Raw genomic sequence first — 15,980 nt, forward strand, 5'->3', positions numbered from 1 at the left:
TGGGGCCTGTACCCACCACACAGGACATAGCCAACTCTTCTGTAGTTGTGTATTTCTAAGACATTGCATGATTTCTAGTTACGGTATTGTTGAAGACTTGATGGTTCTCTTTGGCCAGACACATTGTCTAAAGCTTACATTAAATTAACCCGTATTATAAAACGAATGCTTCATTGCTATTATTCACACCCAATAAACATGTCTTTTAATGTACCCTCGGATACTTTATTATAGCATTCGTTTGTGCGAAAAAGAACAACTGCTTCATACAAAATGACGGGAAGAAAACGCGCTGGGTTCTTACGGGGGCGGATGGCAACCACTGTTCCTGTGACTCCGTATCACTCGCAGGGATGATACTGGACATGCAAGAATACACACGGATGAGTGCAGAGGACATCGACGCCTTCATATCAAGATCATGCGACCAAGGTATGTATGAACCAAATTTGTTGCGGTCATGAATCATGAAATCAGTGCTAAACTCTTTAAATTATAGCCTACTCCTTGGTGCTCGCAAATGTGTCATCCACATAACGTAAGCAGATGTTTGATAGTGGCGTTTTAAGTGTTTCTGTTTCAAAATACTCCATGAACAGGTTTGCAATATCTGCCCCCCCCCCATAGTGCAACCCTCCCATTGTTGATAAAACTCTCCTTGGGCATGTTGGGCTACAAAATAGGCACTGTTGAGGTAGAGTTGTAATAGTTCAATTACCTGATGAGCGGAAAGATCTGTTTTAATTTTCCAGGAAGAATCCCCTTGAGTAAATCTGAAACTACTCGGATAGCGTTGTTAACTGGTATGCACGTAAACAAACAGGACACATCATAGGATACAAGGATTTCGTCTGATTCAATACGAAGATCCTTAATGCGAGTAACAAAGTCTTCAGTATTTTTGAAGTGATGATCTGATTTCCCTACTACTGCAGACAAACTATTTGCTTGTAACTTGCCAGATTCGTAGGCCGCAATGGGGCTCCCTCCTTGTGTATTTTTGGAAGTCCATAGACTTTTCACTAAGGTTGCCGGATTTCTTAAAGTCTTTCAGTAACTTAATGAGCTTGGTACGATGAGATTTGGTTGGGTCATTATTGAGCTTATGGTAGGTTTTAGTATCACTCAACAAAGTTTTTGATCACACTGTTCTTTATCCAATGTAACACATCCTCGACCTTTGTCGGGTGGAAGGAGGAGAATTTTCTTGTTCTTCTTTAAGTTACAGAGAACATTTCTTTCCTCACGAGAAATATTACTTTTGGGAGGTTTAGCTGACTTGAGCGAGCTGGTAGCTTTGGCTCTTAACTCAGCTGCCGGGTCTGCATCAATGCTTCTACTATACTGAAGTCTTTTAATGGTGTATTCAGTGTACAAGGAGTACCTTGGTTTCTGCTGCTGTTAATACCTTGGATGACAAGTTAACTTATCCTTGTTGAAATTAGTGTCTTTTAAGAATTATGCATCCATTCTGGTAATAACTGTATGGATTCGGCACTTCTTTTAGCAAAGCAAACTTACGGATTTGACGTTCTTTTACAGTCCGATGTTCTCCTAACTGCGCAGCAGTCAGCAGTGGTGAACTAGCACACACGATCAAATTCCGAATCTGGCAGTTCCTAGCGTAATTTATCCTTAACTTTCTTTTGTTTTGATTCCAATGATTTTATCTTTAAATTGTTTTGTCTAATTCTCTCATTGAGTAGAGCTCTTTCAGCGTGTTTGAGAATGTTATTGACTTTATAACCTTTCACACACGATTTCAACCGATATTTGGCGTATATCCGCGAGTTGAAACAACAAAGGTTGAATCGGAGATGGTTCTTATTCCTCGCGATTTTACGCGATGTCCTTTCAAAGTCTCTGACAGAATTAAGACAATCCTTGCCGAAGTTTTGTCGTATATCACTGTGTATGCTCATACGTGTTGGTAGATAAACAAGCTAAGTAGATTTAAACTGTCATTCAACACAAACATATATTGAGATAGTTACCTCAATATTTCGATATGTACAACACACATCCTCATCAGGAGGGCTCCAATGATGAACTGATGGAGTTGAATGTCATATTCTCGACCTTTGATGTCCTTTCTATTAATCGGATTAGGGTATTACATAATGAAGAGAGCTTAAGTCCTTGATCACGATTGAGCGCTGGAGTGGGTTTTCTGATTTGAAGGACCTCCCGCACCAGTATCAGTACTGTGTTCAGACACGGCAGAGGGTGTCCTGCTGGGGCAGTGGACTTATGTTCTTTAAGTCTCTGTCCCAGTTGTCTTCCAGACTGTCCGATGTAAGATTTTGTGCATTCGGTGTAGTTAATCTGGTATATTAAGGTTGTTAAGTGCTGGATGGTGAAAAACATGCTCATGCTAAATGACAGCAAAACTGAGATTCTTCACCTCAATTCTCGTTTTGTTCCGTCTGCACCGATTTCATCTCTTCATATTGGCGACGTCGACGTTTTAACATCATCTTCTGCACGGAATCTCGGCGTTGTTATCGACACCAACATGACCATGTCTAAGCATGTCAACAGCATTTGCAAGAGTGCGTCGTTCGCGTTGTACAAAATTGGAAGATTGCGGAGCTTTCTCGATCAGCCATCTACTGAGAAGTTGGTACACGCATTCATCACATCGCGGTTAGATAATTGCAATTCATTGTTATACGGTCTTCCCATTTCAGAAGTTGATAAATTACAGAGGATTCAAAACGCTGCTGCCCGGTTGGTTACCCGAGTAAAATGTCGCTGTCACATGAAACCTGTGTTGCGCCAACTCCACTGGCTGCCTGTCAAGAAGAGAATCATATTCAAAATTCTTCTCATTACCTTCAAGGCTATTCATGGGTTAGCACCTGATTACATCAAGGAAATCATTGTCATTCGAAAGCCAACTCGCCTTCTTCGCTCATCATCTGAATTGCTTTTGCAGCCTCCGCCAACTATCGCGCTCAAGACTGCTTCATACGGTTATCGCTCATTCTCTTCAGCCGCACTACCATCTCTTTGGAATCAACTACCATCATTCATTCGCAGTTCACAATCTGTCGACCAATTCAAGACCAACTTGAAAACCCATCTGTTCACGCTTCCTGATTAATGTATATTGTTCCACCATGATATTGTTTATTTTGTTTTATATTGTGTTGAATTGACCCTGCCCATTTTTCCATCATAGGGAGTAAGTTGCTGTTGCATTTACTGAGAGTGATTGTGCTGGTAACCTCTCCTCTCCAGGGTATTTCTACATCTCACCGGTGCCGGTCACTTACTTTTGTTTCGTCGTGCAATTTTAACCCAGCCCAAATTGTTGGGAGTAGGTCGCTGTTGCGCCTACTAACCATTTCCATCCTAGGGAGCAAGTTGCTGTTGCACTTGCTGAGAGTGAATGTGCTGGTAACCTCTCCTCTCCTGGGTCGCCAATTTTGAATTCTTGTTATTATTGTGCCGGTCACAGATCACTTTGTTTTTGCTCTTTTATATTGTATAATCTGCATTTACTGTATGTTGTTTGCTGATATATTATAAAATTATTTTATAAGAAAATGTGCCTTGTTATGACTTGGTTGGGTTATGCAGATCTCCGTTTCTTTTGTTTTGTTCTGAGCTTCAGTCCGTTTAGGGCCGGTTGCGGAGCGCTGCATGATCTGATTCTTGGAATCATTTTTGCTTTTGAATGTCATTTTTAGCATGTTTAAAATAATAATTTTCTGTTGCTTTAGTTCACTGTGTTTGACATGCATATTTGTTTTGGTTCTTTAATGCCGCCTCTTGTATCAGTACTTGATTGGACTTGCATAGTAGCTCAGGGTGGTGGAGTGTTCTGCGTTTTGTCGGTACCTAGCGTCCGCTCTGTTTCCTCCCGGCTTGGTTCCCCACTTATGAGTTGCTGTGTGTGATTCCAATCTTGTACAACCATGTAATCGATTACCTTGCAATAGTGTGTATGTGTAATAGTATGTTAAGTTATTATGCTTTTAGATCTGTATTATAATATTTATTGTACTTGTTAGCTGATATAATATTTATATTTTTAATTATTGTGCCTTGGATCAAACTCGTATATAATCTGATGGTTTTGCCATTAAGCCGCTCTGTATTTTTCTCATGGTTGGGTTATGCAGTTCTCCGTTTCCTTTTGTTTGCGTTCTCTTCTGTGCCTCCGGCTGCGGAGCACTGCATGATCTGACTCTTGGAATCATTTTGCTTTTGATTTGATTCTTGTTTTTAACTTATTTAATTTTGTTAATGCATTGTTGTTGTTGCCATTATTATTTGTACTTGATTGGACCTGCATAGTGACTCAGGGTGGTGGACTGGTCTGCGTTTTGCCGGCGCCTTGTTTTTGCTCTGTTTCTTCTCCCGGCTCGGCTCCCCACCTAAGAGTTGCTGTGTGCTTCCAATCTTGTGCAATGTACCCGGTCATTTTCTTGCAATATTGTGTATGTGTAATAGTATGTTTAAGTTAGGCTATATATTGTTTTTAAATTTTTTGTTCCCTAGGTTTGGTTTTGTAAAGCGCCCAGAGGCTATTTGCGTTGGGCGCTATATTAAATCTCTCATTATTATTATTATTATTATTATTATATGCAACCACAGCGTTCTTCAATTGGAACTGGGTCCTTAGGTGACACAAGGATTTTGCGAAGAATTGTGTGAGGTTTGAAGCTGGTGGCTACCCTGTAGGTTTTGAATATACGCTGAAGTTTTGCCGAGTTCTGGTATATAATGTAAGGAGCTCAAGTCCTCAACCGTGATCAAGGACTTGAGCTCCCTTCTTTATATAATGCCCTAATCCGATCAATAGAAAGGACATCAAAGGTCGAAAACAGGAAATTCAACTCCATCAGTTCATCATTGGAGCCTCGCGTTTGTTTTAAACATCCATTTATCAGTCAAGATTAATAGGTAAATTTTCACGGGAAAATTTTCTGGACACGTGACCAATGCGTTTCAATGTGAGTGTAACCTCGAGCCTGATCCCTGACCCCCGGCGGTGACCTCGCTATTCAAGTCTTAGTTATTTTGAATTGGAATAGTATTTTTGGCCGAAGTTTTGATAGAAATTCGTGTTTTGCAAAATTATTGAAAATCATGCAATCTTAATTTCTTCACAATATCATTAAAACGTAATTTAAAAAATATTTACCTACGGAAAAAAATATTTATCTACGGAAACTCTTGTTATAACATTATAAACGTCCGACAAGTAACTTATTTTGCATCCAGTGAGAAATTCTTCCTATTCAAATACATTGAAAGACCACACGCTGTGCTCGGGGTCACATTCCATTATGCTAATATGTCTGCGCCCATGTGTGTCACGTGTCCAGAAAATTTTCCCGTGAAAATTTTCCTATTAATCTTGACTGTTTATTCTCATCAGCTTATTTGCATATGTGGCCGTACACTGCGAATGAGCCGTAAAGTCAGCAAATTGTATTCCGAGTACAGTGTAAAATGTGCGTGAGGTCGTATTCATAGGTACCTCAAATTTGGTGCGACATGTATGCTCTTTTATGCATTATTTAGTGTATCACACCAGGGTGAAGTGCTAGTAACCTCTCCCCTGGTGGTTTTTGTCTATGATTTCGTCATCTACTTTGTTTGCTCACAGTTTTTGCGTGGATTAACCATCACCACAACACTTGGGTGACGTGCTAGCAACCTCTCCCCTTGTGTCACTTACCGCTTCATTTTGCATACAGTATATCATTCCATCTGCTTCTGATTAATGTTCGCAATATTATTCTGATTTAACTAGAGTGAAGTGCTAGTAACCTCTCCTCTAGTTATAATAACGTCAATGTTCTGCATCAAGTTAGCATTGCCATCATTTTCTGTGCTTCGTGTATCTTCGTGTTACTCGCAAATTTTTTCATCATTTGGATTTGTATACTCGTTGTCTGAACTATTACATCGTATTTTGATATTATTGTATTATGAATTATTATGCAAGTTTTGTTATTAATTATGTTTAAAAAAGTATGCAATATGTTTCGCATAATGTTTTGTCTACACCTCGTATAACTCATGTTTCTTCTTGGTTGCTCTCGTGACGTGTCTTGCTCTTTTCATTTGAGCATTATACCTGGTGTAGATAATTATGTTTGCTTCGACACTTTGCTTTTGTTTGTTGATATTTTGATATTATTGTATTATTAATTATTATGAAAATTTTTGTTATCAATTATGTTTAAAAAAATGTGCAATATGTTTCACATAATATTTTGTCTACAAATCGTTTTGGTTATTTTTTCTTGGTTGCTCTCGTGATGTGTCTTGCTCTTTTCATTTGAGCATTATACCTGGTGTAGTTATATATGTTTGCTTCGCCACTCAGGTATTGTTTGTTGATATTTTGATATTATTGTATTATTAATAATTGTGCAATTTTGGTTATTAATTATGTTTAAAAAAGTGTGCAATATGTTTCGCATAATATTCTGCCTACACCTCGTATAACTCAAGTTATTTTCTTGGTTGTTCTCGTGATTGCTCTGTTCATTTGAGTATTATACCTGGTGTAAATATGTTTGCTTCGCCACTTTTGGTATTGTTTGCGTTAAAAGTATCCATTTGTTTGGAATTTTTCATATTCAATTTGATTTGTGTCTTGCCATTTTTGATATTACATTGAATTGATCATGTGTTTAATTGCCTCGCTGTATACTTCATTTTCATTTTTGTTGTTTTCTACTCACGTGTTATCAATGTAGTGTACAGCTTGGCGGTTTAAAAAATTGTGTTTTATGATTCTGATTTCATCTCTGATATTTGTTTGCAGTATATTGCCGTTGTTTATACAAAATTGTTATTTGGTTAAACTTATTTTGCTTTATTGCTTATGCCGTCACTTTGAACATTTCACTTAGTTGTTTCTCTGCTCATTTTGCATGCATTTTTTCCGTGCAATCCCTTTTGTGCAATGTTCATCGTGTGCCTATTTCCTTTGTTTCTTATTTCTTAATGATGTATATTTATAATTCAATGGGTATTTTGTTTTATGTACACATGTTTTAATTGTAAAGCGCCTTGTGGTCTTTGATGTAATGCGCTATATAAGAATAAATTATTATTATTATTATTATCTCATTTACACCGTTTAAACCAATCAATAATCCTATTGCTGAAGAGGATAATAAGCTTCTACCTATTTCTATAGAATCCTTAAATAGCTCTGGTCTTTGTTTGCTTTGGCTAAATCCTGTTCAAGTGGTGGATTAAAAAGCATTGTATTTTGTCTAGGTATGTATAACCAACAATTAACAATGAGAGGACATCCTGAACCTTGTTGACTTGGGGATGATTTGAAATGACCGAGCAGAGTTCAACAAACCATAACCCCGCTTCTGGATATCGTTTAAAGTAAAATGATATACCATTTTAAAGCGTATGATATATATTTTCTAAACACTTTACGACTTTACGGCTGATACGTAGTGTACGGCCACATATAGGTTTTCTTTTTCCATCTTAATTATAATTGAACTGACCTTTTTAAAGCACAAAAGAACTTTGAGCTTTTTTATTCAAGATAAATGAATTTTGTTTCGACAGCCTTGGTTTATATATCTTCATTACCGTCTTTATGGTTTGATGATTTCATCAATAAAATATAAAATGGTCGACGCCGATTATTGTTATTGATAGGCTTAATTGATAAACTGTGTTATGCTATTGGTTTTCGTTGAATTATTTAGGCCTATTCGTACTGTTTAATATATAACTACTATCTGTTCAATTAGCTTAGATTCTTGAATTTTTAAGATATTTGGAAAAAGTAAAAAATTGTGGTCAAAGTCATCAAAGAAAAGTGTTAGCACAGCCTTAGACCTAACGTGATTTATACTTTTCAAATTCTAAAGTTCAATTTAAAACCCCATTTGTATTCAATTTTGGTCTTTTCCGCGATATTTTCATAAAAAGCCGTAGAACGTCGGGTACCATAAACTTTTTTGAATCAATCCATTTAGAGCAATGAGGACGAATGTCACAATGTGCAGATTCGACCATCCGCATCAGGAAGTATTGTCCAGCAAAATATTTGCCAGTAGGCCTATGCCTAATTTGTGTTGAAATCCTACTGTTGAAACATTACGTTATTATTTATGAACTAAGGTTTTCTAAAATAGGCCCAGCTTATATAAATACATTCCTTGCTTATTTATTTATTTATCTATTTATTTAACAAGTATTGTTTTTCAGTTGACTAACTTTGGAATTAAAAGTGCTCAAACCCATTTATTTATTTATATATTTATGTATTTATTTATTTATTTATTTATTTATTTATTTACTTGTCTCAACCAACATTAAAATCTGAAGGGGCGCTTTTCAAGAAAAAGTGATTTTTGAGATCTGTTTTCGCCACTGTTTCTATGCCGAATTTAATAGGTTTGTGTATGGGTGCGTATTCGCTTGCATCTTAGCCGTCGTGTGGCCAATTGCGGTGATTTAAAGACGGATTCAAGTTTACGTTGGTGATAATCAAAATTGCAAGGAATTTTTAGAATAATTTGATCACTTTTTATCTTAATTTAACCCCAAAATGTGTTGTTTACAGCACTGCTAAGCGTCAGTGCAGTCACCGGAGCAGATCAGTTACGTAATCCAATTAAAGTGTGCCTAACAACATGCAACAGCAGCCCATAACAACGCCAAATATGGATTAAAAGACCTTTGACCTTGGATGTACAACAGCATGTTATGATCTAATGGGAAACTGTGCACATCAACAAACACCATTTCTATCAAAAAGGCAACGGCCGATATAATTTGAAACCACATACATTACTAGAGTTGGTTCTTCTCTTGGATTTGGACCAAGCTTTAGAATATCGACTGTTGCGTTTTGAAATAAAACAAACCAGAAATTTATCACCCATTGTAAAAGATATGGCACATGTACCGAATACATGTACATACATTGGCTGACCTTGTGGATTTCCTGGCCCAGCCATGCTAACCACATAAGGAGATTATACGATTAGCCTAGTGCAGCTATTGTCATAGCAGGGTATTATTATGTAATACTCCTGATCCATATTTGGCGCTCTCTTGGACTGAACAGGGGATTAAAGCCTTCGCAACCATGGCAACCGGCAGACTGTGTGTAAGGCCTTCCCAACCCAAAACTGGTTTGGTGGCATATATCCACTAGTATTACAATGGTGTGGATAAGAAAATGTGGGAAAGCAGTGTTTTTTAATCAAATGATCAAAAACTATTAAATATATATATTTTTATTTATAACAAGTTTACTTTACAAGTGACTAACTTTGGAATTTAAAGTGCTCAAACCCATTACATTTCTGTAAATTTGAAATCATGACAAACTATCCGTCTGATGATCGGTTTACCCAATGATCGTAAGTGAGGGTATTCCGTGAAACTTTAAGTAACGGTTGCCTTGCCAGAGGTCTATACTTTGAATTTGTGTTTATATTTTTATTTATATATTTACAAGCATTATATTTCAGTATACTGTTGGAACAAAATTACCGTTTTGCTCGACACAGTGGACATGGTGGAGACACTCGTGTAATAAATTTAGCAACGAACACATTATGTTGTAATGTGAAATGTTATCGTGTTATCTCCTATTTCTTCATTCAAAGGACTTTTAAGTAAAATTCCATTAATTAAAATTCCATGGCAAAACCCAATGAAATCAACTGATTTAGTATACTAATTTAATCAGTATAATTTACATTTCAAATGAAATCAATTCAATATTTTTTAATATTTTCTTGAAAATGACTAAATGTGTAGAGAATTCATATGTATTTATAATAAAATTAGGATATATAAACAGGGACGATATTGCACGGGTTCTTTTTTCAATCCGTTCTGTATCCACTTTACTTTGCCTATATCAGATAAAGAATTAGCACGAATTGGTCAAAAATGTGAATTGGAACTGCGTGAGATATGTTATATACCCGGTTATATTGGCTAGAAATCTGGTGAAACGTTGTGTTAATTTCACAGAGATTTGTTTATACATTTTAGTACTCCATCGTTGATTGTCACCATGATTCACTCATAAATGCTTTGATTCCAATCAATTTTCATTGATTTCATTTAATTTGCAAAAGTGTATGTATTGGATCGTGTGTGTTATGACTTCACTCGCTTTCCTGATTCGAGGTATATACTAAAAGACCGAATCGTGTATAGTATTACATAACATTATATCGTGCTTGGTAATTATTGATAGAAATAACTTTCGCAGGAACAACTTCCGATATGTCCGAGGGGACAACTTTGGAGGAAACCACTTCTGAGAAAGCTACTTCTTCCGAGACAACTACATCTGAGGGAATTATTTCTGAAGGAACATATCTGGAGAAAACAACCTCTGAAGGAACAACATTGGAGGTAACAACCTCTGGGAAAACTTCCTCCGAAGGAACAACATCTGTGGGAACTTCTTCTGAGACAACGACCTTATACCAAACAACTTCTAAAGATACAACTTCTCATGAATCGACGGCACTAGCACAAGGTAAGAAAACATTTTTAAGACAAAATTAGTCAAGTAACTGTTTTTGTAATTAAGTGACACTTATGGGTAAGCCTATACTAATCTTTTGCTGCATAACGGTACTACGTTTCGTTAACACGAAATTTCGTCCGATTATCAGGTGCACTAATACATCATCAGGTGCACTAATTCTTTTGCTACATAATTTTGCAAGTAAGTTTTAGCATTGTGTGAGGGGGTCAGAATGTTGAGCTTTTACCCATAATTATCATAATTATGGATTATGAGGTTTGTTTATGAATGATCAGTCTGTGCGTGAATAACCTCCAACCGGCGGTGATTGCACAGTATATAGCAGAAGCAGAAATCTTTACAACACTAACGATGAGCGATTACTTTGACCCCGGGACTTTGACCAATGCAGTGACTCGTACATTTTGATATGATAGACTGTAAAATAATGCAAAATACCAAAATTTCATTTTCATTTCATTAGTCATCATCCATTTCATCGAACCAAATAACAACCCATCTCATTAGCCTTTTTGAAATATGGCGGGCACAAATGGAGAGGGTGTACTTTGATTTGGGTAGTTGTCAGCAGAGAACCAAAGTACGCCCTCTCCTTTTGTGCCCGCCATATTTCAAAAAGGCTAATTGATCATCAAAATGAAAGAAGTCCGTCAACCATAGACTTAATTTTAACGTACGTTCCTAAATCAATTTTAGCGTACATTTAGGTTGGACGTACATTTATCTTTAAGGACGTACTTTATCTTATTTTGCTGTATTTAGTTTTTTTGTTCCATGTGGAAGCTCGCTTGGGTCCTGGTAGGGTCAGAATATGACCGTGTCCAAAAGCAATGCTAGTTCAGCATGACGATCTTAAATTGAAAGAGAAGGGAAAATGATGAAATTAAATGATAGATGATGAAATTAGATGATAGAAGGGATATACAAAAGGAGCCTATATACTCCGAACAAATTAAGTGAAGAATTTTATTCCCACGCTTTGCGTCCAGTTTTATCAAAATCATTCACAATAATGTTTAGTCTTCTTTTCTCTCACCAGCAGAATGCAGTTCACCAGTGGCTCTTGGTATGGAACATAACTCCATAATACCTGATGTACAGTTGAGCGCATCTACTTCATACTCCAATCTCCCCCTTCAAAGGGCAGAATAAACAACAGCAAATATTGGGCATCTGCAAGTAATGACCCCAACAAATGGTTCCAAGTGGATTTCCTGTCTGTAGTCACAGTAACAGGTATCATCACACAAGGAAGCGGGAATAACCCGGATAGAGAGTGGATAACGCATCTTCAAATAGAATTGGGAGATTCCGAAAGTTCATTGTTGCCCCTAAGGGATGCTGCTAATAATGTTATAGTAAGTGTCAAACAATTTACTATGGAGAACTTGTAAACAAGTCACACTCCCTTAACAACAGATTGCAAAATTTCTACAATAAAAAATAAATAGTTACACATTTTTTTCTTGATTTCTTTATTCAGCATGATAGATAAAAAGAAGTACCTGCATGTGCAACCATAACTGTTTCAAAATAGCCCGCCAAGGTTATGCAGCAGAGGATGATTTAAGCACTTCCCAACATTCCACTATGTTACTTGCGGTTAGCATAGCTGTGTGAGCGAACATGACACCACTACTCGCCCACTGCATAAAGACGTACTGCACGTGCATGGTTTAATTTGAATTTGTACAGTTATATTTACATAAAAAACGCTGTGAAGATGCTAGTCGATTTCACATTTCATGTTATCTACAGAAGGTCTATTGTTCTATTGTGTCCGATTTGAGCGTTGACATATTGGAAAATGTTGCCAATCAATATTCATGAGAGTGTACAATCAACGTCCAAATTTCGAACTTGGGTGACTTGTGCTTGGTAGGTGTGAAGTACATCTGACTGGGCGTTTTAATTACGTAACGCATAATAGCATTGACATCATCGAATGGCTGCCTATAGTGCTAGTGTTAGGCCTATGTGGGGGGGGGGCTGTGTGTTTAGTGTCTATAATAATTATTATTAGACCTGCATTTATTTATCATCCCTTTCTTTTCCTTTCTCTGTACTTATTCTTTCCTTGCTAAAGTATCACACCCTCTCCTTTCTCCATTCCCTTCTTCATCCCCTCTTACTTTTTGTCCCCTCTCATTCCTCTCATTTTCCTTATCTTTCTATTATTTTATTTACTTCTATTTTTTTCTCTTCATTTCTTCCTCTTTCATTCTTCCTCCAGTCCCCCTCTCATTCTCCATATCCCCTCTTCCACCTCTTTCTCCCTCCTCCCCTCCCAAGACCTCTCGCAGAAGAGCTGCCCCCCCTTCGGTACGTCACTGGGTATGACAATCTCCTTCTTGAAATAAAATAAAATGTCAATACTTTTTATATAGGCCTACACCAGTACTTATTATTATGTTACATGTATACGTATATGCTAGTATGCTAGTATTACCAGTATACAGTACTAAAGACATGTGGACTTGGCAACCTTAATTCTGATGTGCAATCGATTTAAATGAAGCGCCTAAAATCAGTGGCTGATAACGAACTGTACACCCACGGCTAATGTGTGCCTTTTGTGCTTATACGGCTACTCAATTACACCCTTGTGATGTATGGGAACAAAGGGTACCTCTCGCTCGTGTAGGCGCTTTCACGTGGCTTTCGTTTGATCACTTATTGACAGTAGCCTGCCTATTATAGCGTCAATACGCTGTCAGGACAGTTACCGATTTAATGGCGGAAGCCCTTTGTCCCGAAAAAAAGGTACCTCTCGATGAATAGCGTTTCGGAAACTCAAATACGCACAAAGGAACAATATGCGTTACGTAATCTATTTCCTCTCCTTTCTATCTAACCTCCTTGGTCTATACCAGCATTTCGTGACATCAACTTGAGCTGTTTTAAATATGACGTGCTTTAATTGATTAATTGATAAAGGTTCTTTTATGACGTGCTTGTCTCTGGTGACAGGTGGTATTTTAAAAGAGTTTGTGACTGTCATTTGATTTTCATTTGTCTATTTTATCTACAGACATTTACTGCCAATACTGATCAAAACACCAAAGTTTCTATATCTCTCCCGGAACCAATCAGAACACGGATTCTGCGCATCATTCCTAAAGCATGGTATAATTGGTGTGCTCTTCGTCTGGAGGTAGTCGGCTGCAATGCTTAACCAGTAGGCTGGCTGCAAATAAAGTTGTTTTAAATTTTTTTTTCCGCCATGGACGGGTTAATCTTGAATTTACACTTAATTTAGGTGTAATTTGTCTTGGGTCTAGCATGGAATGTTAGCTTTATCTTTATAAATATAATGATTGTTTGTACTAGATTTGGGGTTGTGTGTCTCATATTTGAAAGAACCAAATTGTTTAATTGCAATATTTTGAAACCACAAACCAAAACTGGATATGAAGTAGGCCTAAAAGATTGGGCTACGAGTATACATTTTACCAAGTTGGCAATAGGAATTTGCTCCATTCTGCATATGCATGACTTTCTTTATTATACTCAAAAACGGATTTTATTATTAGAAAGTTATCGGGTGCACATAGTCTCCTTCACAGCCGGTTTCTGTCGTGTATGTTTGTCACTGAGCCACATGCAGACTGGCCCTTGGACAAAGTATCTGTTTTTGACTATAACAATGTAAATATTAGTATTTTCCCGATGTTGGCACCCTACCGGATACCTACTGATAACATAACTAATTGAATCTGCCGAAGATAAACGTTTATTTTGAAAACAGATAAGACTCTGTTATTATATATGGATGGAAACTAAAGAAAATGCTATCATATCAATGAAATAATTGACATATCAAACATACATTTTGTTTTGTCAACGATGAAAATCCATTCACAAATAAAGTTTTTAAGACCTGACATTAAATTCTACTTTTTCACAATTTATTGCTCTATGAAAAAGGAAATAAAATTGTACCCCTGCTGATCCCTACTGATAATAAATTGCCATCAAGGGCTAATTAAAATAATATCATCCTTCAGGCAATGAGCAATTAACTGACCAGACAGGACCAAGTGACCAAGCTAGGTGATAGTGCATGGCCCTTACTGACCATGTGTTTGGGTTGGGAGTGTCACTACTAGTTAAGGGAGTAAATAAATACCAGCAATCGGGGGAGCTATAACTAGACGAGTTTTAAAAAAAAGGCGAGTTAAAGAAAAGCGAGTTAAAAAGGCAAGGTACCTCCCGCAGAGATTAGGTTTTTGTCAATTACCCCCACGAAGTAAGCTAAAGGTGAGTCCCCGCGGCCAGTTACGACAACACCAACAAGTCCCACAAGCGAGTTACGACAACACCATCAAGTCCTGTTTAAGCGAGTTACAGCAATACCATCAAGTCCTGTCTTGCTTAAATGAAGCAACAGAATTTGCAGATCTGATAATACTAGGGAGCTGGTTCCAAATGGGCACAATACGCTGAAAAAGCCCATCTTGTGGCACTCAGTTTTAGAAAGCTGATTTACCAGCAACAAAGGATCAGAGCAGTAGCGTAGCCAGTGGGGTGGCAAGGGGGGCAGAGTGTCCCCCTGACAAAAAATGAAAGATAAAATCTGGAGGGGAAAAGAAAAGGGGCACGGAGCGCCCTTTTCCACCAAATTCACCCCCAAAATAGTGTAAAATATATAATTTTTCGCGCTGTGCGCGCAAAAATTGTCACAATAAAGCCTGTTTCATCACAATCATAGGCGAAAATAGTGCAAAATACAAATTGTTTGCGCCCTAACACGCGCACATCGTCCCAATAAAGCCTCTCTAAAAACCAAACCGGTATAATGTATTGTATGATGCAACTGCCTGACCAAGAAAGCTGCCTACGCCCCTGGATCAGAGGAAATCCTGGCGGTGGGACGGTCTTTGTTAATACCATTAAAAACTACATAATCATCTAGATTGATGTCATATAATCCCAGATTGCACTTGAAAACTACATTGAGAACAACATATTCTCTTCTAAAACTTAATGGAAGAAGAGTTAGCTCGGTTAACCTGTCTTTGTACTCAGCCTCGTGATAATCTAAAATTAATTTAGTTGCCCTTCTCTGGACCCCTCAACTTTCTGGATGTTGCGCTTTGAGGTACCACTCCAGAGGGGACTGCAATATTCCAAATCACTACGAACCAAGTCCTGGATACATTACGAGGGGCATTGAAGCCAATGGTGTGTTTAATCATACCAAGTTTTTTGTTACACTTTTTAACAACCCTGTTAATGTGATCATCCCAAGTGAAAGAGGAAATATCAAGACCAAGATCTTTGATGTAACTAACACGGTCTAGAACGGCACCATTCATTTTATAATCATGATGAATTGCATTCCTACGTCTGGTGATTGATATGTTCTGTCATTTGGAGGGGTGAAAATGGAGATCCTAAGTTTTGCTTCAATTAAATAATGCATTAATATCACTTTGGAGCATGTGACAAT

General features: G+C 37.4%; 1 protein-coding gene across 2 annotated transcripts; it reads left to right on the forward strand.

Moving 5' to 3' along the window:
• Window positions 1-239: 239 nt before the first annotated feature.
• Window positions 240-14,396, forward strand: LOC140154293 (uncharacterized). Of its 2 annotated transcripts, none has more exons than XM_072176872.1 (4): window positions 240-432; window positions 10,244-10,516; window positions 11,568-11,886; window positions 13,560-14,396. In XM_072176872.1, exons 1-3 carry the CDS (start codon window positions 354-356, stop codon window positions 11,678-11,680), a joined length of 465 nt encoding a protein of 154 aa, XP_072032973.1. In that variant the 5' UTR covers window positions 240-353; the 3' UTR covers window positions 11,681-11,886; window positions 13,560-14,396. The 2 variants fall into 2 exon arrangements, with proteins under 2 accessions (XP_072032973.1, XP_072032974.1); XM_072176873.1 differs by having other exon boundaries at window positions 11,571-11,886.
• The last annotated feature ends 1,584 nt before the right edge of the window (window positions 14,397-15,980 follow it).

The sequence above is a fragment of the Amphiura filiformis genome, chromosome 6, assembly GCF_039555335.1.
Source record: "Amphiura filiformis chromosome 6, Afil_fr2py, whole genome shotgun sequence".
In the NCBI taxonomy this organism is placed as follows: domain Eukaryota; kingdom Metazoa; phylum Echinodermata; class Ophiuroidea; order Amphilepidida; family Amphiuridae; genus Amphiura; species Amphiura filiformis.